The 22525-nt window shown below is 37.5% G+C and overlaps 2 protein-coding genes across 6 annotated transcripts; one reads left to right on the top strand and one right to left on the bottom strand.

The window, feature by feature from the left end:
• The first annotated feature begins 2668 nt into the window (after positions 1-2668).
• Positions 2669-20456, top strand: LOC118263924 (uncharacterized). 5 transcript variants are annotated; one of them, XM_050705376.1, is made up of 5 exons: positions 2669-3304; positions 9543-9721; positions 17479-17602; positions 17807-18075; positions 19278-20456. In XM_050705376.1, the coding sequence occupies exons 2-5, from the start codon at positions 9553-9555 to the stop codon at positions 19373-19375; spliced, it is 660 nt and encodes a 219-aa protein (XP_050561333.1). In that variant the 5' UTR covers positions 2669-3304; positions 9543-9552; the 3' UTR covers positions 19376-20456. The 5 variants fall into 5 exon arrangements, with proteins under 5 accessions (XP_050561333.1, XP_050561336.1, XP_035432056.2 ...); XM_050705379.1 differs by having other exon boundaries at positions 3005-3304; positions 17807-17992; XM_035576163.2 differs by having other exon boundaries at positions 3032-3304; positions 17807-17918.
• On the bottom strand, positions 20045-22213 carry LOC118263923 (uncharacterized). The gene is made up of 3 exons (XM_035576161.2): positions 21786-22213; positions 21460-21688; positions 20045-21062 (listed from the first exon to the last, which is right to left on the bottom strand). The coding sequence occupies exons 1-3, from the start codon at positions 22055-22057 to the stop codon at positions 20892-20894; spliced, it is 672 nt and encodes a 223-aa protein (XP_035432054.2). The 5' UTR covers positions 22058-22213; the 3' UTR covers positions 20045-20891.
• Positions 22214-22525: the final 312 nt, after the last annotated feature.

Raw genomic sequence — 22525 nt, 5'->3', positions numbered from 1 at the left:
AACAGATTGAGGGTAACAAAAAAGTCTCTTACGATTTTCTCAGTACAGTCAAAACGTAAACATTTTTGGTTTTTAATACTCCATAGTAACATATTTCTTAGAACTCGAAACCTAAGATTTCAGGCTCTGGTCCTGTGTAGCTGGTTTTTTATTAATCTGTGCCTTGCCTTTACCTATTCCCTTCTATCAAGCTACACAACAGTTAGTTTTTTACAGGTTTCTAACTGTCAAAATTTCCCTTTATAATAGATAAATGAGTATTGCTTTCTAAACAACAATTACAGTATATATGTATACCGTATAGCTCAGCCTATATTTGCCTAGTTATTAAATATTGCTGCCATTTCTGCTACCCACTTAAATCTATTCGTCTATTGACATAGAAAACTTGTTTATTAACATCCAGTTTTCGCGAACAGTTACCTAAGTTCCTACTAATTTACGACTTAATTCTTGACAACGAATTTATGTGTTTGTGGAAGTCTTTTGGTGGTTTAGGTGGTTGGTCGCAGATAGCACATAAATGGTTGCTATGGATTTTATTACTACGGCCAGAACTGCGTAACAGATTCTCAAGTTGCTTTTAAACCCTAGGATTAATATCGATTTTTGACATTTAGCTGTACAATGATCTTGAATTAAAATCGGTAATAAATTTTCTCCCGTTATAATTGCAGGTGCCTTCTCCCTAATTAAAATACTTACGTGTGATCAGAATTTAAGAAAATATTCTGTAATCGTATATCTGAGTTAGTAAATATTGTAGTTGTCAAGTGAACCCGTAACCCATGAATCAATAACAATGATTGTATGCGTCACCTCGTGAAAGACTGTCCATGCAAAACATTAGAAAGATACACCGGGTACAAACTCCATTTGTAAGTAAAGGTCACAGGCGTATCCTCATCATCATCAGATAACACAGCTAGTCTCCGCCGGTATTTCACTAATTCCTTTAGGTAATAATGATGAGTATGATAACCATTTCACTATTTCGTCAGGATATTTTATTGGTCTTTCGTTTTTTAACCTTTTGACCGCCAGAGCATAAACGCTTCGCCGTGCCCTCCACGCCGAGACACAAATTCAACGAAATAACCTTGAAAATATTAGGGATTCCAAAATGTTATCGATAAACCAAAGTGAGTAATAATTTTCGTCTGAATTTTTTTGAATAAACTGCTTATAACATAAAAAGAATATTTATTTAACCTAATCTCCCACTGTAATAAACTTAAGACCACATTAATAGCAACTATCAATGAAATATCAACCTTTTGAGACACAAAAATACATATAAAATTGCAGCAAGTTACAGCACTATTATCTATCAGTTACGCGCCATTGGCATGTATACATGCCAATGGCGCGGGCAACTATCCATTTTTTTTAATCTCTCGTTTATGATTAGGGATGTAGTTAGCTGAATAATGTAACTTATCGAGTTCATTTATGTATTAGGTAATCCAATTTGAAAACTGCTAAATAGGTATCTATAATATCTATATAGGTATATAAAAAATCTGTAGATTTTAGTGATATTATTTATACACTTTCATATTCTTAAAATAGTTGCCTTGTATTTGTAAAATGTCACATGAAACTTAAAAATATAAAAAATCAACAATCGTATTTATTTATTATGCTCATTAACAGCCTTGTAATTGAAAAAGGTTACGTGAAACTTAAAAATATATAAAAATCAACAATTATACCTATAAAACATTATGCTCACTAACAGTCTTGGAATTGTAAAATTTAAAACTAAATTGTATATTATCTATAATTATTATCAATAACAAAAATTTCTGATGTTGATAGTAACCTACAAAAATATTTTATAATTATCTAGAATGCGCAATAGTTCTTCTGTACTATAAACCTCTTCACTCGCCATTTTTGCAATTATAATGTAGGTACTAGATAAAATATTTTTTGCAACTTCCCCGCATTTAAAAACACGGCACGCGCTTACGACGTCACGAGTTTACCTTTTTTCTCAGAGACTAAGGTTATATATATATACTTTTTAATAGTTATTACAAAAAATAAGCGAGTCATTTAGCTGAAGTTTTAATATTACTTGAATTACACTACATCACTAGTAGGCATGTATACATGCCATTGGCGCGAGAGAACATGCTTTTTTAGCCGATATTTAAGTTGTTTTTATCAATCAAATATTAGAATAACTATATTGCAATTTTGTTCACTGTGTACAATTATGTAATAACTGGGTATTCAGTTCTTAAGATACATCAATAAAACACGTGAAAGTAATGATTTAATGTGTTTATTTTGTTTTTCTCTGTGATCTGTTTCTTGGCATCTATAGATGTCGGTGGCGCACAGGGCACGCTTGCGCATGACATCTATACATGCCATTGGCGTTCAAAAGGTTAATAATAATTTATTATCACTGGTAAACATAAAGTAGGTAAACTTTTTAAGTAGACACACCTTCTTCGTACGTACCTACATACTTACAGAAGATAGGATCAATAATAAAGTAGTGAGTACTTACTCAAAATAAACAATAATCACGTGCTCTTGAACGTCGAGTACGAGATAGCCGTAACTCGTAAACACAGTGTATTTCCTGTCTGACCGTTGTTGATTGTAGTGCTCTCAGAAAAATCACGTTCGGGATTAATGTGCATTAGGTAACTGCTCTACGTCTACGTGTGTCATAGCAAAATTAATTTGACTTTCAAGATAACTGAAAAATAAGAGTTAAAGAATTATTCATACAAGTCTTTGGACAAAAAAAAAGTAAACAAACGAGCTATCTTCGTGTCTGACGGTATCTACTTTTACTCTCGTGAAATGCCACAACTGTAAGCATTCATACAATGCAGTGTTCTAATTTAGCATCAAACGAAAACAAGGCAGGGCTCGGGTACATAACCATCAAACAAGATGCCTGCACTTGGTCAATGACTTGGAGTCATCACTTTAGAGAGAGGTCATAAATGTTTTTATAGCGGAATCAGGGGTGAGTTGTGCGCGGGCGGGCGGAGCGCGGCGTGGCGCGGGGCGTGGCGGGTGCGCGCGCGCCGCCCATCACCGTCTGCGTATAATAAGCGCGCGCGGCGCACGCGGCGACTCGCCAGCGCGACCACAGCGGCGCCGGTGCACGACGCGCGTAGTGCACTCTGCGACCTTCTCGCACCTCGCACCAGTTACCGCGGCAAGCGATCCCGGCGCCACCGACCACGCCGTAAACGTGACACAATACTGCTCTACTCTGTAAACAAAAACAGAACACTCTCAGGTGCTCACCACATAGGATCTACCTTACAAAGTAAGTCATTGTTTTATATTTACTTCACACTAAACCGTAGCATAAAATACTGTTCCCTTACAATGTGTTAATTTAACTTGGCTGCTTTGAAGTTTTTAGTAGATGATGTTAATAAAACTTACAATGTTAGTATGACTGTTAATAACTGCCAATGTAACTAATCATGAAAGTTTATACACTAAACATACAATGTTTCTTTGACACAGCCGCATTTAATTTTCTTTGTGATTTATTTATTCAATCATTCCTTTCATCATAAATATTAATTTATATTAATTCATGTCGGTAAGATATATTTAGAAAACTAGACTTAGAACAAGTACAAGTTAGCATCGTAACGCATGCATAAAACAATATTTTATAGATATTGCGGATATTATATGTCCATTTATTGCAACTTGTTATATCTACCTAAGCGTGAAGTTTTGAAATATTTAATTGCTATTTTTTACAAAACATGTAATTGATATCTATCCTTATTTCATTTGATACATCGTTTAATTTTATATATTATACGAATATATTACTTAAATTTTGCGGTTAATGTCAGAAAGTGTTTATAGTACTGTATCTATAAACTTATTTCTATCTATTTCGTTGTTTGTTGATTTATTAAACTATCTAAAATAATATAAATAACCAATACACATCATGTACAAACATAGGTACCTTACCTACGTACATAACTTTGGCAGTTGACTATTGAACAATATGAGTTTAACACCACAAACAGCAATCATACGTAACTTTTATCATTTGATTTGTATTAATTAACATAATATGAGGATGTTAGAGTAACAAGATTATTCTAGTCCATTCAGTCTATTGTAATACACATTGCATATCTTTCGCACCTAGTACAGGTATATGTACGTCTGTAGGTACCCAGGTACATATAATCTTTTATCATTTCGCTGTACAATCAGCATCAACATCTGTATGCCTCCCAAATATTTAGAGACGGCGCAACGTCTCAAATTGCAGAGTATCTTAGAATTGAATTCGAACTGCAAATACTCTACATAATTTACTCTTGCCCAAAATATTTTTGTAAATACTATCTTTGTATTTATCTTTAGATTTGTCGTAGCCAACTTAATCATGTTATATTTAGCACAGAAAGCAAAAGAAGAGTTCATTCACACATTTCGTATATCTACACAAATATTTCAGACAACAACTAAATACATATCTATATAATCTTATGTAACTTGGAACTGGAATTTTTCTATTATCTGAAATCCCACCAACTCAGCTTCTATATAAAAAACCCAGATACGATATCATAAATGTAGTAACGAATAAACATCAGTCAAGTTTTGTTTTAATAAATAAGTAATGTAATGTCTGGTTAATTAATAAAAGTTAAAGTTTTATGGACACACACGCGATGCGGATTCTATTAAAACTTATCTCAGCATAACGATAACTCTGAAACGTACCGTTTTAATTACATGCTTATACATCTCGCCTCGCAAGTCGTAAGGTAGTTACAATTAGAAACCATTCGCTATAGGAATTCTAAGAAGTGGACGAATCCAGCGAGTTTCACGTTTACCGCCAGGGTTTTTACTGCTGTCCGTCGCCCACGCCCGCCGCTCAGACACATAACTTAGTTTTTACGATCTATCCTTTAGGAGTATAGAAATTTGTGAAATGTTTAAAGAGGAACGTCCGATTGATCGATTACGCAGTTCAATATCAAGATCAAATTCATACAAACAAAAATGGCTACCGACAAACGTATTGTTGTATGAAAGTGTATTTGCTGCGGCCATCTAGGTGTTTGAACTTTACCAGGTCAACGTTTAAATTGAGGTCGAAAGCGGTCACTACAGACCTTGTCATGTGTACACACTACACACTACGCCACCCCATCTAATGACTCTTGTACGACGCTACTACCATTAGGCTCCGACGTGTAGCTGCGAGTACAATGGCTACGGGCAATCATTGTAATTATATTGTGGTGGAACGTGACTGAAGTTGTCAGAGCACGATACACGATCGATGCACCGCTGTGCCGTAAACATTGAAAAATACGACTGCTTTACTCCATCCATTGAAAATTCATATATAGGTCTAAGCAATTTACATAATACGCTACCTGGAAGTACTTAGCTGAATTAATTGCAATTAGGTACTTAATTCTTTAAGTATAGGTTCGCCTATTATTTATACCACATTAAAGTCTTAAAGTTTACTGCTTATAGGCTGTATTACTTATATTAAGTATCGGTTAGGTAATCCTAATTGAAATAAATAAAATAACAGCACCTCGTTGGTGTTTATAGTCTATGAAAAGGTGTCCGGTTCGGTGTAAAGCCAGTGACCGACTCGACTCACCAATTGGGCAAGCCGACAATACACTTGACCCCGCAAACTCTTAAATTATCTTTTGTTACCTATCGTCTGCCCCATGTGGCAGCGTCTACCGTGTCTTGTTGCTAAGAGACCGAAAGTAGAGATGTTTACAATGTAAAAAAACTAATACCTGAACCAGATGCTTCTGGTGTTTTCCTTCCATAAATGGATGATTGGGGGCTTTCTAAGCGTAACTAGGACAGTGGACCTTATTAGTACACAGTTAAGTAGGCAATTTAGATAATTATACTTAAAAAGTATCTCTATTTACCTAAATAACTAAGATTGGAATTAGGAGGATGTACGAGGAAACATTTATGGAGTTTCATTTGGAAAACATGATTCTAATAATTACGACCAATAATACGGCAAATGCTTACTTTCAAATGCTTGGCGTTTGCGAGGTATTGCACCTCGAGTTTATGTCTACAATTAAATTGTAATAACTTTTGACTGTTCATAGGCATCGCAGTTTCCAATCGTTCTGAGTTAATTTGAAAGAAAACCGGTCATAGACCTATTCTGCGCATTTTGTATGAATGAAATAGAGAGATCCATTCATACAAGTTGGCCTAATTTGATTACCGACTTCACAAAAAGGAGGAGGTACTATGTTCGGCTGTTTGTATGTTTTTTTTTTTTTTTGTATGTTTGTTCATCGAATACTCCGTCAATTGTCGACGGATTTTCAAAATTATTTTTTTGTTCGTAAGTAGATAGTACTGAGGTGGTCCCATTGTCACCAAGTTAGGATCTGATGATGGGATCTTAGAGAAATCGAGGGAATTCCTCAAATATTATAGGGAACTACATAGTGATTTTGGTATATTCATCTAGAATTGAAGCATTTACAGTCAAAAAGTAACCTTTGAAGAGGTGGAACTGATGAAGAAGACCAGAAATGGCCAATGGAACTTCATACTCACATAGAAATCACAATAAAGTTATACTCCGTCAATTGTCGACGGATTTTCAAAATTCTTTTGTTGTTCGAAAGTAGATAGTTCTGAGGTAGTCCCATTGTCACCAAGTTAGGATCTGATGATGGAATCTTAGAGAAATCGAGGGAACTCCTCAAATATTATAGGGAACTATATAGTGATTTTGGTATATTCATCTAGAATTGAAGCATTTACAGTCAAAAAGTAACCTTTGAAGAGGTGGAACTGATGAAGAAGACCAGAAATGACCAATGGAACTTCATACTCACATAGAAATCACAATAAAGTTAATTAAGTGACTGTGACAATACAAATAAATAAAGTAGTTATTGAGATAGAGAATTTTAACCGACTTTTTTAGTTGCGATACTGAGTATCGCAACTAAAAAGTGTGAAATAAAATACTTTTTACAAAAAAATAAACCGACTTCACTAAAAAAGTTAAAAATAACTTTAATTTCGGAAGTCGGTGTAACAAACAAATAATACCGAGAAACACCGACTTCCGAAATTAAAGTTATTTTTAACTTTTTTAGTGAAGTCGGTTTATTAAAAATACTTTATCAACACATTTCTTACTAAATATAAATATAGTTATTTTAAACATTACTAATAAAAGCTTAAACATTTTATTTTTAACCGCAAACCCATGCTGTAATGCAATAATAATAACAATTTATTATTGTATTATTATCTGGTCTTTTAAACTTGCTTCGTTAAGAATATTTTTTTATATCCCGAAGTCCATATTTGACTTTTCCTGCATAACCTAGGAATGGGGTACGTGTCAATATCCTTCCTGAACAATAATAAAATTCAACAACAGAAAACATAGATGCTAAAAAAAACTAAATCTTTGTAAGGTGTCTAAAAGGAAGACTTCGTCATAACAACTCTTGTCTAATTGCATCTGGTTACTTTATAGTTGCTATTACTGTGTATTACCTCTCTAAGTAAATAAATTTATTAATTAATTAAGTAATTACTTACTCTACCTCTAGAATAAACATAATTTTGCTTAGTTAACTAATCCAATCTCTCTTTTATATACATACATGACCTTACCTAGTTCACAACCTTTGTATCTCAAACTCAACGATAAAGCAACGCCAAGCGTAATGTCTAACGCTCGATAAATTAATTCAGATAAATGAATCTTCAGTTGGGAGATTTAGACCCCTGCCGAGCACTAACGAGTGACTCAATACTAACAGGCTAACGGCGCGTCAGCAAAAATAGCCAGTTATAGAACAACATTAAAGCAGGAGCAAGGCTACAGATACAATCGGAGATTCACGTAATTATTCAATCGAGTGCGCGAGCACGAGGCTCGTCGTGCGGTCCGCGGCGACGCGCGGTGTGCTGCGCCCGCGGTCGATCGCGGCGCGGCGGCGCGGGCGCACGGTGCACGCGCCCTACGAGTGACCGGCGACAGCCGCCGAGTATTGTGTTCTAAACAACTATCATGTCGTTACATTATCTGATCCTTAATCACTAATTGAAAGAAGTTTAAGTGCAGCTGCGGAGACCACAACAGTATCAACCTTTATGTGGCCAGAACCTTTACTTTGCAGCCAACAGTTCGTAAGATTTATTTATCTCTAACATCCTTTTTTATTATAATTGTTTTATACAAATTAATATTGTATTATAAAGAAAGCCATTTGGTTGACGTATGATTTGATATCAGAAAACATGCAATTCTCAATGCATTTTTTATTTACGTCGAGCGCTCTACTTTGGTGTCGCCACAAACAGATATGGAGAGCAATTGAGTGCAGATGGACGTAGCCGAGTAAGCATCTCACGTGTGTGAGTAGCAGATACATGCACTAGTGCACATGTATGTAGATTTGGTTAAGTGGTTGCACTGCGTCTACTAATACCGACTGGGTAGGTGGCACACCGTGCTTAACTCTCACGTTGCCAGTACGCAAGTACCAGCCTCTAAGCCGCTATAAATAGAACTTGTCCTCGATGCGTTATATGTACAAACATTCATTACACTACGATGAGGACAAAGCGGCGTAATGTGGCACCCACCCTGGATTACTCTCGGAACAGCAATTTATAAGAGGAAGTCGCTGATTTGCATTTTTATGAACGGGGAAGGTGAAGTGAAATCATCATCATTACTCGGTTTTGTTTCAATGCTGTATGCATAAGCAAAATATTTTGTATTACCGCTAAAGACCTACACCAATACACAGTCCAGCAACTTATAACATCACTGTATTGCCCAAATGTTTGATCGAATTCATTGTCATTTTACATAAGCAAACTTAATTAGTCAGTCCCGTGAGCCTTTCAGCAATATATTTTATTGGAACACGAGCATACCGCCTATGCCTCTTGTGTGCAATTGAGTATAGTTGAAGATTTTGTTTGATTATCAGTTACCAAATAAATATTACTTATGTACTGATATGAACATTGAAAGTTCACAAGATGCTTACATAAAATCACTTAACTGTATAAGTACCGAGGTTGACAAGTCCAGAAAGAAAAAAAGATAATAACGATAATTTACTACATCATTAGTAAACATCGTGAAATTAATTAATTGTTATTAAACCTATAATTATGTAGGTATTATACATAACGATTTGAACTTTACCACGCGTCTACACAAACATAGCACTTATTAATTTCACGTAACATTTGCGAGTACCGAGTTATCGCACTTCCAATCTACATATTATTTCCTAATGTGGATTGATAAATGTGCATTTCACGCGGAGTCAGTCAGTAATGCACTTAGGAAATGAAAAGTATTGAGGGATACGTATCTGGTATCAAATGGGCGGTGCTGGTGTCAAGTTACATGTTTACCCCACGATATATAAAAGGAGAAAGCCTGCTCGAATTACACATTCACTCTTGAGGTTAGACTTGAGGATAGTCATCTTAAAGTTATTTTTCTTTATTTCCAGATAAGCAAATATGCTATTAAACAAAGCTCTTCAGTTGGCCATGTTGGCGGCGGCAGTGCTACTGAAAAGCAGAACAGATGCAGCCACCTCGCCTGTGGTCAAGTTTTGTGGTCGACAGCTCAGCGAGATCATGAGCAGAGTCTGCCACGCTTACAACAGTCCTTGGGACACACCTACAGGTACCTACATACTCTTTAATATTTTTGTACCCGCTTCACCTCCCTCTACACCTTATAACTTGCGAATCACTTAATATATAGTCATTATTATTTTCAGATAAGTAACAATAAATGCTAAAACAGTAAATTGATACAATAAAATCACTCGTACTACATACAAAAAACACGCTCTGGTAGTGTAACTTATGAATAAAAATATTTATTAATATCTTATCACAAAACGAATGCCATTGAGTGACCACGCCTAAGTATACCTATCAGAAAAACTATCAAAACAAGCAACTTTAATACCCAATACTCGAGTTACTGTTGTAATTTAAAAACACATTAATATTACTTAACAAAAATAATAAGTTGTTAAACTCGTAAAACAATAATAACGACCTTATACACACAGCCTAAGTACGATATCCGGAAAGCAACATATTTTATCGCAATTGCTTACAACTTACAACTTATTCAATAACAAATTACGAAAGGTCACATATAATTAAATCTAAAATATAAAAATATAACGTACTCTGTAATGAACATGAACTTTGCGTAATTCATTAACACAAGTTTTATTTCATTTATTGATATTTTTTTCTACGTCAGCTCGTACTCCATACCATTCATTGATAACTTTATAAAGTCAAAAACGAATCTCTCGACCATATGTTATTCTAAACTTTGTATTATAAAAAGTATCTTTGTGACTTTTTAGACAAGGTAGACCAATATAACGGTCGATCAATAAATATCCCATTCTTTCTTATTCATTAAATAGGAGCAACTCCCTTCCTTTCGGTTCTCACCCACCTGAGCAGAAAGCATAGGATAAAATCATCAGCCGCCGGAAAAAACCAACAACCAAGGAAATACTAAACAAAATCGAAAATAAAACATTCCCCAAGCCGACTGGTCCTCGTGGGGAATTAGACTACTACCATCCACAGAACAATAATATAAAATTTAAAAAAGAGCCAAATCTAAAAGTATGCACATTTAACGTAAGATCATTATCATCAACGGAAAGATATCTTGAACTCACCCACGCCTTAAGAAATATCAACTGCGATATTGTAGGACTCTCAGAAGTAAGAAGAATGGGATGCAATATCGAAGAACACCAAGACTACATTTTCTGCTACATAGGTCAGACGAAAGGTCTTTATGGAGTAGGCTTTCTAATAAAGAAAAAGTATAAGAAAAATATAAATAACTTCTTAGGAATATCGGAAAGAGTAGCACTTCTACAGTTAAAATTTGAAAGATTTTCATTGTCATTAATTCAAGCATATGCACCCACTGAGAAATCATCAGATGATGAAATTGAACAATTCTACAATGAAATGGAATCTGCACATGAACTAACTGATGATAAAGTAATAGTAATGGGAGACTTTAACGCAAAGATAGGAATCTCAGAAGCAGATCACTACCCAACTCTAGGCCAATATGGTTACGGAAGGCGAAACGAACGAGGTGACCGTCTTATTACTTACGCTTTCCAACACAAACTGTCTATAATGAACACATTTTTCAAGAAAAAGCAAAACCGCAGATGGACTTGGATATCACCCGATCTAAAAACTAAAAATGAAATTGATTATATAATGACAAACAGTCCCAAGCTAATAAGAAACATAGAAATACTGAGTAACGTACAATTTCCATCTGATCATAGACTAATGAGGGCCTCAGTACTTCTAGGCCACACACGTAAGAGTAGAAATAACTTTAAAACACCACTTAAGGTCCCAAAGACGGAAAAAGAAATTGAAGACTACAGAACAAAGTTACAAACAAAATTAGGATCTATACAATTGGACGTTAATGATAGCCAGACATATTACAACCACCTAGAAAAGAGCATACTGGAAAGTTCGAAGTTGAGGAATACGGATCAAGTAGAAGGCCATAGAATATTCAGTCATGACACGGTTCAACTAATAAAAAGGCGCACAGAATTAATACATATTAAAAACAAAACAAAAGATATAAAATCTGAATTGAGTAGAATATACAAAGAAACAAAAAAATCTATCAGAAAGGACTACAACAACTATAGACATAACATTATCACAAGAAACATAAAACTTTTTAGAAGTACAAAAAGAGCATACAAGGAGCTGTCAACACACAAAACATGGATTCACAAACTAGAGCAAAAGACAGAGACAACGAATTCAAGAAAAGATGTCTTAAACCATGCAACAAATTTTTATAAGGATTTGTATAGGAAAAGGAACAATAACGAAATAGAAATACATACTAGCAACTATTGCGAAGACATTAAACCAATTCAAGATTCAGAAGTTTATGAACACATTAAACAGTTAAAATCAGAAAAAAGTCCCGGTCCGGATGGAATCTGCAATGAAGTTCTCAAAACGGGTGCACCCATTCTAATCCACCACTTGACAAGACTGTTTAATTTAGTAATGGATACGGAAATGGTTCCAAAACAATGGCGCTCATCCGACATAATTCTACTCTATAAAAAAGGAAATCCCTTAGATGTAGGAAACTACAGACCTATAAGCCTATTACCAAGCATATACAAGTTATTCTCATCAATAATGCTAAGAAGAATATCTCAAAATATTGACGACAAGCAGCCGAAAGAGCAAGCAGGGTTTAGATCAGGTTATAGCACAATGGACCACGTACACACGCTAGAACAAATAATAGAAAAGCACCAAGAATACAATAGACCCCTATATGTGGCCTTCATTGACTATAGCAAAGCATTTGATAGCATCAGCCACTGCTCAATCTGGAATGCACTGCAATATTCAAATGTCCACCAAAAATACATCAACATCTTAAAACACATTTATTCAAATAGTACAAGCAAAATTAGACTTGAGACCAGAGGAGATGAAATTAAAATAGAAAGAGGTGTCAGGCAGGGAGACCCGCTGTCACCGAAACTTTTCATAGCGGTGCTCGAAAACATATTCCAGAAGCTAAACTGGGTAAACAAAGGACTCCTAGTAAACGGGAAATATTTAAACCACTTAAGATTTGCTGATGATATAGCTATAATAGCTGAGACTCCAAAAGACATTGAAGAAATGATGAGAACACTTGCTCACGAAAGACCTATAACATCGTTCGTAACATCTATAACTAATTTAAATGACGTCACACTGTGCCGTGGCGGAGATTGCCTCAGAAAACTTTAAACTTTACGCTGTGAGCTGTTACTTTCAATATTCTGACTCAGTTACTCCTCACATTCATCACCTCCGTCACGTCTTGCAGTCGCTTGCGGGCTCCAAAATTATAATTGGCGCCGACGTTAATGCGTCTTCATCCTTATGGTATGGCAAAGTTAGGGCTACTGACATGGAGCGGCGTTGTGCCGTTGAAGAATTCATTGCCGAAATGAATCTCTCCATACATAACACCCCTGATGCACCACCTACTTTTTGCAGCCAAATGGGCGAATCTTGTATTGACGTCACACTTTCTAGTTCGGACGTTAGCTTGGATAGGTGGCGTGTCCTACCGGATGCGTCATGTAGTGACCATCGCCTGATCGTGTACGAATTTGTCTCGGGATTACCCCGGGGTCCAACGCTTTGCAGTAGTGGCTTTAGATATAAAACTAAGGGCGCGGACTGGAACTTCTTTAGCTTATTATTTGCATCTCAGGCCACAGACTTCACTCGCAAAGACCTTTCGGCAGAAGAAGGTGCTGAAATCATGTCGGATACTTTTACTTACTGTGCCGACATTGCGTTTGGTCGGGGATCCTTGACCAGTACGCGCAGATGTGACTGGTGGAATAATTATCTAGTCGAACAACGTAAATGTTTTCGTAAAGCGCGCAAACAATTAAATAGACTAAAAAAACGTAAAGTTACTGGTTTTGCATTTGATGAAGCATTGATTGCGTTTAGAGTTGCCAGGTCACGTTATAGGGCTTCAGTGGAGAAAGCTAAGGGTAACCTGTTGCGGAGAGTAGTGCAGAGGCTGGAAAGCGAGGGTCCGTGGTCGCCTCTGTACCATGAGTTCAAAGCCAATAGATCCGTCGATCTGGCGTTCGTACAGAACATAAAAGTCAACAATGTTCACACCACTGGTATTGAGGAGACAACGGAAGTTCTACTCGATGAACTCATCCCTGACGATGTATCCGAGACAGATAGCGATTATCATCAACAGATTAGGTCGTGGGCGGCTATACCACCCAATTCACCGGTGTCTGATCTACCTTCCATCAATGAGCTCATAACTGTTATTAAAACGTTGCCTATGAATAAATCGTCTGGTGAGGATAAAGTTTCAAATAAAATGATAATAGAAGCGTGCAAATCTGCGGCTGACGCGATCCTGTCTGTCTTTAATCGTTGTATAGCGGAGGGCGTCTTTCCTCGTATATGGCGACGTGGATTCATTCGCATAATACCTAAGAATGGAAATAAACCACCCGATGACCCTAAGTCATACCGGCCTATTACGCTTTTACCATCATTAGGAAAACTTCTTGAGCGGCTTATCGTTCCTCGTTTGCTGCCCGGTGGACCGAAATTTCACAATAATCAATTTGGTTTTACTGTGGGTAAATCTACTGTAGACGCAGCTCTCTCTGTCCGAACCATAGTGACTTCGTCTGAGCACAAATATGTAGTAGGCATTTTTCTAGACATTTCCGGTGCCTTTGATAACGCGTGGTGGCCAATGCTACTCCTTAAACTGAAGGGTCGTGGTTGCTTTAGTAACATATACAAACTATTATACACTTATTTTCTTCATGGTTCTGTAAAACTGAAACTTGGTAATTTTTCTCGGTCGAAGTCGTTGTCAATGGGATGTCCTCAGGGCTCGGTTATTGGCCCGTATCTGTGGAATTTAGGGTTTGATGACTTGCTCGCGACCCCCCTTCCTTCTGGTTGTACGTTGACTGGATATGCGGATGATGGCCTTTTGTTAATACAATCAAATACTCGAGCCGGACTAGAGAATTTAGCTAAGGACTGCCTCAGTAGGATCTCGCGATGGGGCGAACGTAATCGATTAACTTTTGCACCCCATAAAACCTATCAATTATTGCTTAAAGGAAATTTGAAATCATGGCCGTCTATTAAATTCAATAACGTTCCCGTCAAACGTAAGGAGTCGGTTTGCTATCTCGGTCTAGTCCTAGAAAAAAACTTTTCTTTTATTGAACATATTAAGACTATTAGTGAGAAAGCCAAAAACAATTTCTATGCGCTCACGCGAATTTCGAGGGCTACCTGGGGTCTCTCTTTTCTTACGCTCAGAACCATCTACGGAGCAACCTACCTGGGATGCGTGTGCTACGGGGCACCAGTGTGGGCTGATAGGGCCACAATAGGCGCGGTACGGCGAAAGCTTCTCCAAGGTCAGCGTCTAGCCTTGATCTTTCTGTGTAAGGCTTATAGGACGGTTAGCACAGAGGCCCTACCTGTGCTCGCGGGACTACTTCCAGTCGATCTTGAGGTGCAGCGACGTGCTGCCATGTACTATAATGCGAGACCTAACTTTTCCGCAAACTTTCTAGCACAACGTGATCGAAGCAAAATTGATAGATTGCTCAAGCCTTTAACGGACGTCTGGGATGAACTTCTGACTGAGTGGCAGTGTAGATGGGAATCTTCTACCAAGGGCCGCCACCTCTATCAATTCTTTCCATCCGTGCATGAGCGTCTGGAGAGGACATGGTTGGAGGTGGATCACTGTGTTGCCCAATTTCTTACTGGCCATGGCAACTTTAAAAGCAAATTGTTCTCATTTAAACTCGTTGATTCACCATGGTGCCAATGTTCGACAGCGGAGTTGCAACATGAGCAATCCGCCCATCACATACTCTGGGAGTGTGGTCTCTGGCAATCTGAGCGTGACACTATGTTGGATAATTTAATTGTTTCATCAGGTGTAGTTTATTACACGGACCTTGTGGAGTCTCGAGCAAATTTCCGTGCGTTTAGGCGTTTTTGCCATACCTATTATTGGAAGCAAGTATAACAGCTCACGCATAGGACCCATTTAGTATTAGCATTTAATATTTTAGTCTTAAGTAAAATTTCCGTGGTGCTTGGCGACTGGGCTTCTCCCAGTTCTGCAGTCTCTTTTGTGCCTTAAGGCTTAAGTCATCCTGTCTCCTGCATTAAATTCACCGAGGGAAGTGGAAACTATCGTTTTCTTTTCTTCTCCTCTAATAACATCTTCTGATTTGTTTCGTTGCGGGATCCAAGACAGTCATTCATTTCCCTGGGACGCGCCGGACTTCAGTGTTCCGGTGTTTTCATGTTTGTATCTACTGTAGATCCTGGCTTACAGGAGTTGCAGCGGTATGGGAGGTTGTGGCGGGCTTGTCCCATTTAAATTGCTCACGAAAGCTCGAAAATTGGCCTTGAAATGAATCTAACTAAAACTAAAATAATGACTAACAGTCAAGAGCGACCCATTACAGTTAAAGGAAATAGCATAGAATATACTCAAAAGTACTTATATCTGGGAAAACAAGTGTCTTTCAACAAATCCAACAATGAAGAAGAAATAACCAGGAGAATTAACATGACTTGGAAAAAATTCTGGTCTCAAAAAGAAATCCTAAAAGTCGATTATGGGTTGCACCTGAAAAAAACTGTGTTCGACACGTGTCTCTTACCATGCCTACTTTACGCGTGTCAAACTTGGGTGTTCACAAATAAAGTAAAACTGAAGATCAAATGTACCCAAACAGCAATGGAGAGGAGTATGCTGAAGATAAAGAAAAGACACAAAGTGAAAAACGAAATTATCAGGAAAAAAACAAAAATCACTGACGCTCTCGAACACGCACTTACACTAAAATGGAAGTGGGCAGGACACATCTCTCGCTACACAGACAAAAGATGGACTATAGAGACCACAAGATGGAAAGGACCAGGGGGAAAAAGAAATGTTGGTAGACCAAAGCGAAGGTGGGCTGATGATGTTATACAGGTGGCAGGGGACAATTGGTTAGTTTCGGTAGGTTCCTGTTTCGGATTCGGCGGGAGGAAACGCCCGGGTGTCGGCATTGCGTGGATCACCCGGAGGACACGGTGGAGCATACAGTAGCGGTGTGCCCTGCATGGGCTGAGCACCGCCGTGTCCTTAGGGATGTGATCGGCGACGGTGACCTCTCGCGTCCGGCTTTGGTTCAGGCCATGATGCGGAGCGAGAGGGAATGGGACGCCGTCTCCTCCTTCTGCGAAGCAGTCATGCTAGCTAAGGAGGAGGCGGAGCGCGTGAGGGAACGATCCTCCTCACGCCCCAGCCGCCGCAGAAGACACTCCGGGCGTCGGGGATCGCGTGACGATCTCCGGCCACCGTAAGTGCGGGTCTGCGGACGGCGAGCAAGGGTAGCTCGCCGCCCGACCAGAACCAGACCCGTGCGTACGGCGCGTCGCGTTCCGCGCGCGCCTCAAAGAGCCAGACCACCACAGATGGGGCCCAGTAGGGCTGATGCCTGATAGAAGCTGGAGGAGGCCTTTACCCAGAAAGGGGTCCATATCTCGAAGAATACTAATACTATTAACATACTCTAAGGAAAACATACTAACAAACAAACTACTAACAAATTTGAAATGTACATTGGAGATATGGAATAAATAAATGGCTTTATTATTCTTATTCATTACATTTGTTGGAACTGGGCTATTCTTCAACGTCTTCTCTTTTAATTATTGCTTTTTGTTACCATGTAGTCTCAGTATTATCTTTAGCTATTTGCAGTTCCAATTATGTATATATGTTTATTTTCATATTTTCAGTAGTGGAACAACCTGGCTCAGTGGTGAGAAGAAGAAGACAAGTGGAGAATGGTATAGCTGACGAATGCTGTAACAATGGTTGCACGTGGGGACAGCTCAGTGAATACTGCTCCATTAGTACCAAGTAAGTTTTCATCAAGTATTTTTAAACCCCAATATTTAGTTTAATGATGCCTGTATAGTCTGTCTGTGGCATCGCAACTCGTGAACGGATGGACCAATTTTGATGCGGTTCTTTAACGTGAAAATATGATTTTGTATCAAAAATTGTTATGCTATGTTTATCATTTTGATTGTGTATATTTACTTACCATTGTGTCACCAACAGTTCGGAGTCGCCACTGGAAGACACGGAGGCTCACATCATAGCAGACAGATCAGCGGAGCAGGGGGTGTCAGTGACGAGGGTTGTGTCGACCGTGACTGCAGCACCAGCGTCGGTAGGCAGCGCTGGGTTAGCGGGGCGCGCGGCGGGGGCGCGGGGCGGGGCGCGGGGCCGCACGCGGAGCCGCGGGTACGGGCGCGCACGAGCTCGGGGCCGCCGTTGTTGGTGCCGGCGCAAGCGGCGCTCGGGCCGACGGCGATCCTCTCTCATGGGTAACATGGTGTGTCTGTCCTTCGCTGCTCACTTATTCTCTTAGTTGCAATTCAAATATTCAATAAGAAGAACTAAAACAATCTCTATGTTGCTAAATTACCGTACTAAAGTTGTAAATAAAGCATAATCAAAAAAATAAACAACCAAGTTAGCTTACCTATATTATGGCAATACGCCATAAATTACCTACCTAATCCAAAGCTTTTTTAAGCTTTCAATAAACTGAAAAAATATCCGTAATACAAAGAGAATACGAAAGCAGTGAGTAACTAACCCTCATATTAATGCTTCCAGCATGTTCACTAATCGATCAGTAACTAACTGCAATACTTTAATTGACTCAATTTCATCATCATCCTGAGCGGTTAACGCGGTTATAATCTTATAATGGAATTGAATGATCTCGCTTGGTTCTCTACCATTAACTAAGAATGCTACTTGGGTATGCTATAATTATAAATCATTGTGACATAATTAATCATTAACAAGGTATTGCCTGTGATGTTAAATTTAATTGCATGTATTAAGATCTACGAGTACGACTACTCAGCTACAAGATTAGCTCCAAACACTATTTCAATAATTTCTCGATTAATAATTTTAAACGTAAGTAATTGTTTGGTAAAAATGTCGCCATGTCATGCTTGTAGATCATTAAGACATTGGAGAGAAATTGGTTTAATCTCATTTATGGTGAGCGTTTAGATATTTAGGGGTACATTCGTGGGTACTTGAAGTAGATCTATAATTTTTGTTATAACTCTCAAAAAACATATCAAACTAATTATGTTTTAATGCTTAGTCACGTAACAGTTTAACCAGATAAAAGACTAGTTTCAAGCCACGCTAAGGGCTTATAGTCATAACATTGCGCGACAACAAAAACAATGAGTCCAACAACGGAAACTTGTTACTAACTAGTATGTAGAGATAAACATTCACTCAATGACTTCCTATTAAGTTTACATAACTTTTAGTGCCGTGGCTAAATTACTGCATTTTTAAGTTTACCTTGCAAGTAGTTTAAAAAATCAAACCAGTAGCAGAGCAACTATCTGCAGATCAGACAAATATTTGCTCCGTGCTGCACTGCACCAAATAATAATATGTAGTCAACAAGTGAAAATTAAATGTTCTCATCATGAAACGTTAAGTTTTACCAAACCCTAGGTATTCTAAACTCTAGTTTGTATTGTTACAGGATCAGGAGCTGGACCCCAAAAGAAATGTAGCACGCGCTGCTCCCGTGGTGGGCACCGTATCGCCTCTAATCACGTGGGGCCGGACACTCAACACTGACTTCTCGACGGCCAGCCGCGACCAATACGCGTACGTCGTCTACGCACAGTAAAACCTCACGGTTGTCACCAACCGCTGACGACGACATTAAACAACTCGTCCACAACTCCCAACTAGCGAGGGCGGAGTTCATATCGCTCGTAACTGAAGACGACGTGGTAAGGTACAATGTTTTAGTGTTCATTATTATGTAACGTTCATATTTTAAGTATTCTTTCCTATGCAGTGTCAATTAGATTAGGAACGACATTATTATGTCGACAATCAAGTGTTCCACTTTAAGTATACTTTTTAATGTATTTCAAGCAATAGATCACAAAGTATACTGTACTTCAATAGGTTTTTACAAGTCTACTTAATCGATTTGCTAATGGTTATTACAAGATTTTTGTATTATATAAATATTGCCATATCCAGTAGTTTAGTAAATGTGACGCTTAATCTTCACAAACCTATGTTCTTGTGCCAGAAATGTTATGACAATAAGCCAATTTTCCGTTCTCTTTGTCCGAGTATCTCCATAGTTAATTAAGTGATGTTATTATTATAGTACCTATACAGTAAAGTTAGCTCTCTAGATTTATTCTGATATTCGTTAACGCAAATGAGCGTTCAAATAGAAAGGAAAATTGATTATTCTTAAATTATTTGTTGCAATAAAAATTGACATTTGCCATAATAGCCATCCATTTAATAATTTATTATTGTCTTAGATGTGTACTATATGCTACCAATAAATCTCCTACCATTTAAGAATTAACGATCTCTAAAACATCTGTGATAACTCCAACTGATAAAAATAAATCATTAATTTATGAATTTTAGTTATGTCAGCATACTAGTTGAATGTATCTTCTTGTGTTAGACAGTGTATGTATTTAGAGTTTAAGTAGTTCTATGTTCAGAGTGGACACTTGTATATTAGCAGGTAAATCTGTCTGAGGGTAATGTGTACAGACGGAGGAAGCAAGTGAGCATCAGCCCTCAGACTGGTTTGCCATATGCTTGAACATGCTGCTACTGTGACTGAACTGACTGACTAGGTGGATGCTGTATTAAAATTGTCATTTATTTACATAAAGTGTTTCATTTAAACAAATCAAAACACAATTATTTACATTACAATCTCATGCTTCATAAACTATTTCATTAAAACTAAAAAGAAGAAAATATATACAAAAGTGATCAAATCACTAAGTACAGGTGTGGTTTATTTACATTATTTAATAGAAGATCTATTTTAAACTATCAGTCAATTTGATTTAAGTTTACTAAAACAAGTTAAATTGACTTTGAATCCCCTATAAAATACATGATCTGTATTGTAAATAATTACAAATTGCACAAAAATCACTTAATAAAAAAGGAAATACAAACATCAAATGCTATTAGTTCCACTGTTTCCAGAATCTAGTTTCTTAGACTTTTTATGTGACTCAGAGTCCATATTTTCAAAGTAATATTTTTTTAACAAAACATATTTTGTTACGACTATGACAAGGATGAGTGCTCCTAGTCATAGTGGCCCCTTATTGTCATTTTGACTAGAGTCCGTGTTGCCAGTACCTTCAGTGCTACTATCCCTTACAGGTAACAATTGAAACCTTAAACTGTTACCCTTGACCCTCTTCTGCACAATTCTGCTCATGTTTCTCACTTGGTTCTCTATGGTTTGGTATATTTTTTCCTGAAAATATAAATATTTTTATAAGTTTAATTATACCTGCTCATCAAACCAAGGTAAGGTAGAATTGTATAATCAAATTGATCATTAGAATATGTTGAAGAGATTAACACAAAATCAAAATGATGATTGTCACATTACATAAAAAATTAGGACAAAATAAAAAGGTATTTAGGACACACCACACCATATGGAACTGCTTCAGTAAAAACAAGATCACTGTTTACCAAAAGTACAGACTTTTTCCAAGCGTACTGACAACATTACATATGGAACTTCTATAGACTAGTAAATGTCCATATATGTATAGTAATGTCAATTGTTTACCATTGGGCGATCCATATACCAGTTTGTACCTCTATCACATGAAACAAAAAAAATCGTAACTTTAAATGCTTACAGATTTCATAGCTGCTTCAGCGTCATCCCCAGCAATCACCACTTTCACTTCATACTGTTTCTCTACCAGTTTCAGCATCTTCTTTATACCAGTCATCAGGTCATGTTCCCCTATCCTTGAAGACAAGGTCAACAGTTTCTCCCCTTTTATTGATGCATTCTGACGAGCCAACTGCTTTTCTTTCCTTTTAGAGAGCTCTTCTGCATGATACTCAGAGCTTGTCATTAGTCTGAAAGCATATTGTTTGTAAATATTAAAGAACTTGTTAAATGTGAAGGTTAAAAGATTAATTTAGTTACTATTTATAGAATTAAATAACTGCTCACTTGTAAACTGGTCGTCTAGTTTTTGCATCAGTATCTTGAATTTTAACCAGTTTCAAATCGCGTCTGAGGGATATATTCTGAGCATTCTTCAGGTCCGTAATACTCAGTGAATTATCTGGACTTATCAGCGTTATTCTATTTTCATAAACTTTCTTTTTAATCACATCTTTCCCTTCAGCATTGATTATTGTTTTGGTTTTCATCGTTCGAAACTCCAAAAACCTTCGAACACCCAGTGTCGTCACCAATTTATTAAGACTAAAGTAATTCATTATGAGAAAATTTGCGTCTAAAATACTTGTATTAACAAAAGAAGTTCAGTTGTTTACTCGTATCTCGTATTTTTCGAAGATTTCCATAAAAATATTCATAAATAAAGAACACCAAAACCAAATAGATTGATCATTAAACTCACTGACAGGACAGTGTTACAGTGTCAGTGGATTTGACATTGACATTTTTGGATTTGACGCACCGACATTAATGACAGTAACAGTACAAAATAAGTAAAGACAGCTGCCATTTAAAAAAAAATACTTTTTTGGTTTAACTTTTTCCCAATCCAATTTTTACTTTTATGGGGGGCGCGATGGGTCGATGGCCCAGGGCGACAAAGTCTGGGGGCGCCAATAAAATTCAAAACTACTACAACACTTGAAGAATTGCTTCCCTCAAGTGGGCGCCACATTATTTTCGCCCGGGGTGTCAGTGGCCCTTACGCCGGCACTGGCTTTATGGAA

Source organism: Spodoptera frugiperda, chromosome 27 (assembly GCF_023101765.2).
Source record: "Spodoptera frugiperda isolate SF20-4 chromosome 27, AGI-APGP_CSIRO_Sfru_2.0, whole genome shotgun sequence".
In the NCBI taxonomy this organism is placed as follows: domain Eukaryota; kingdom Metazoa; phylum Arthropoda; class Insecta; order Lepidoptera; family Noctuidae; genus Spodoptera; species Spodoptera frugiperda.
This window is presented reverse-complemented; position numbering and strand designations above follow the sequence as displayed.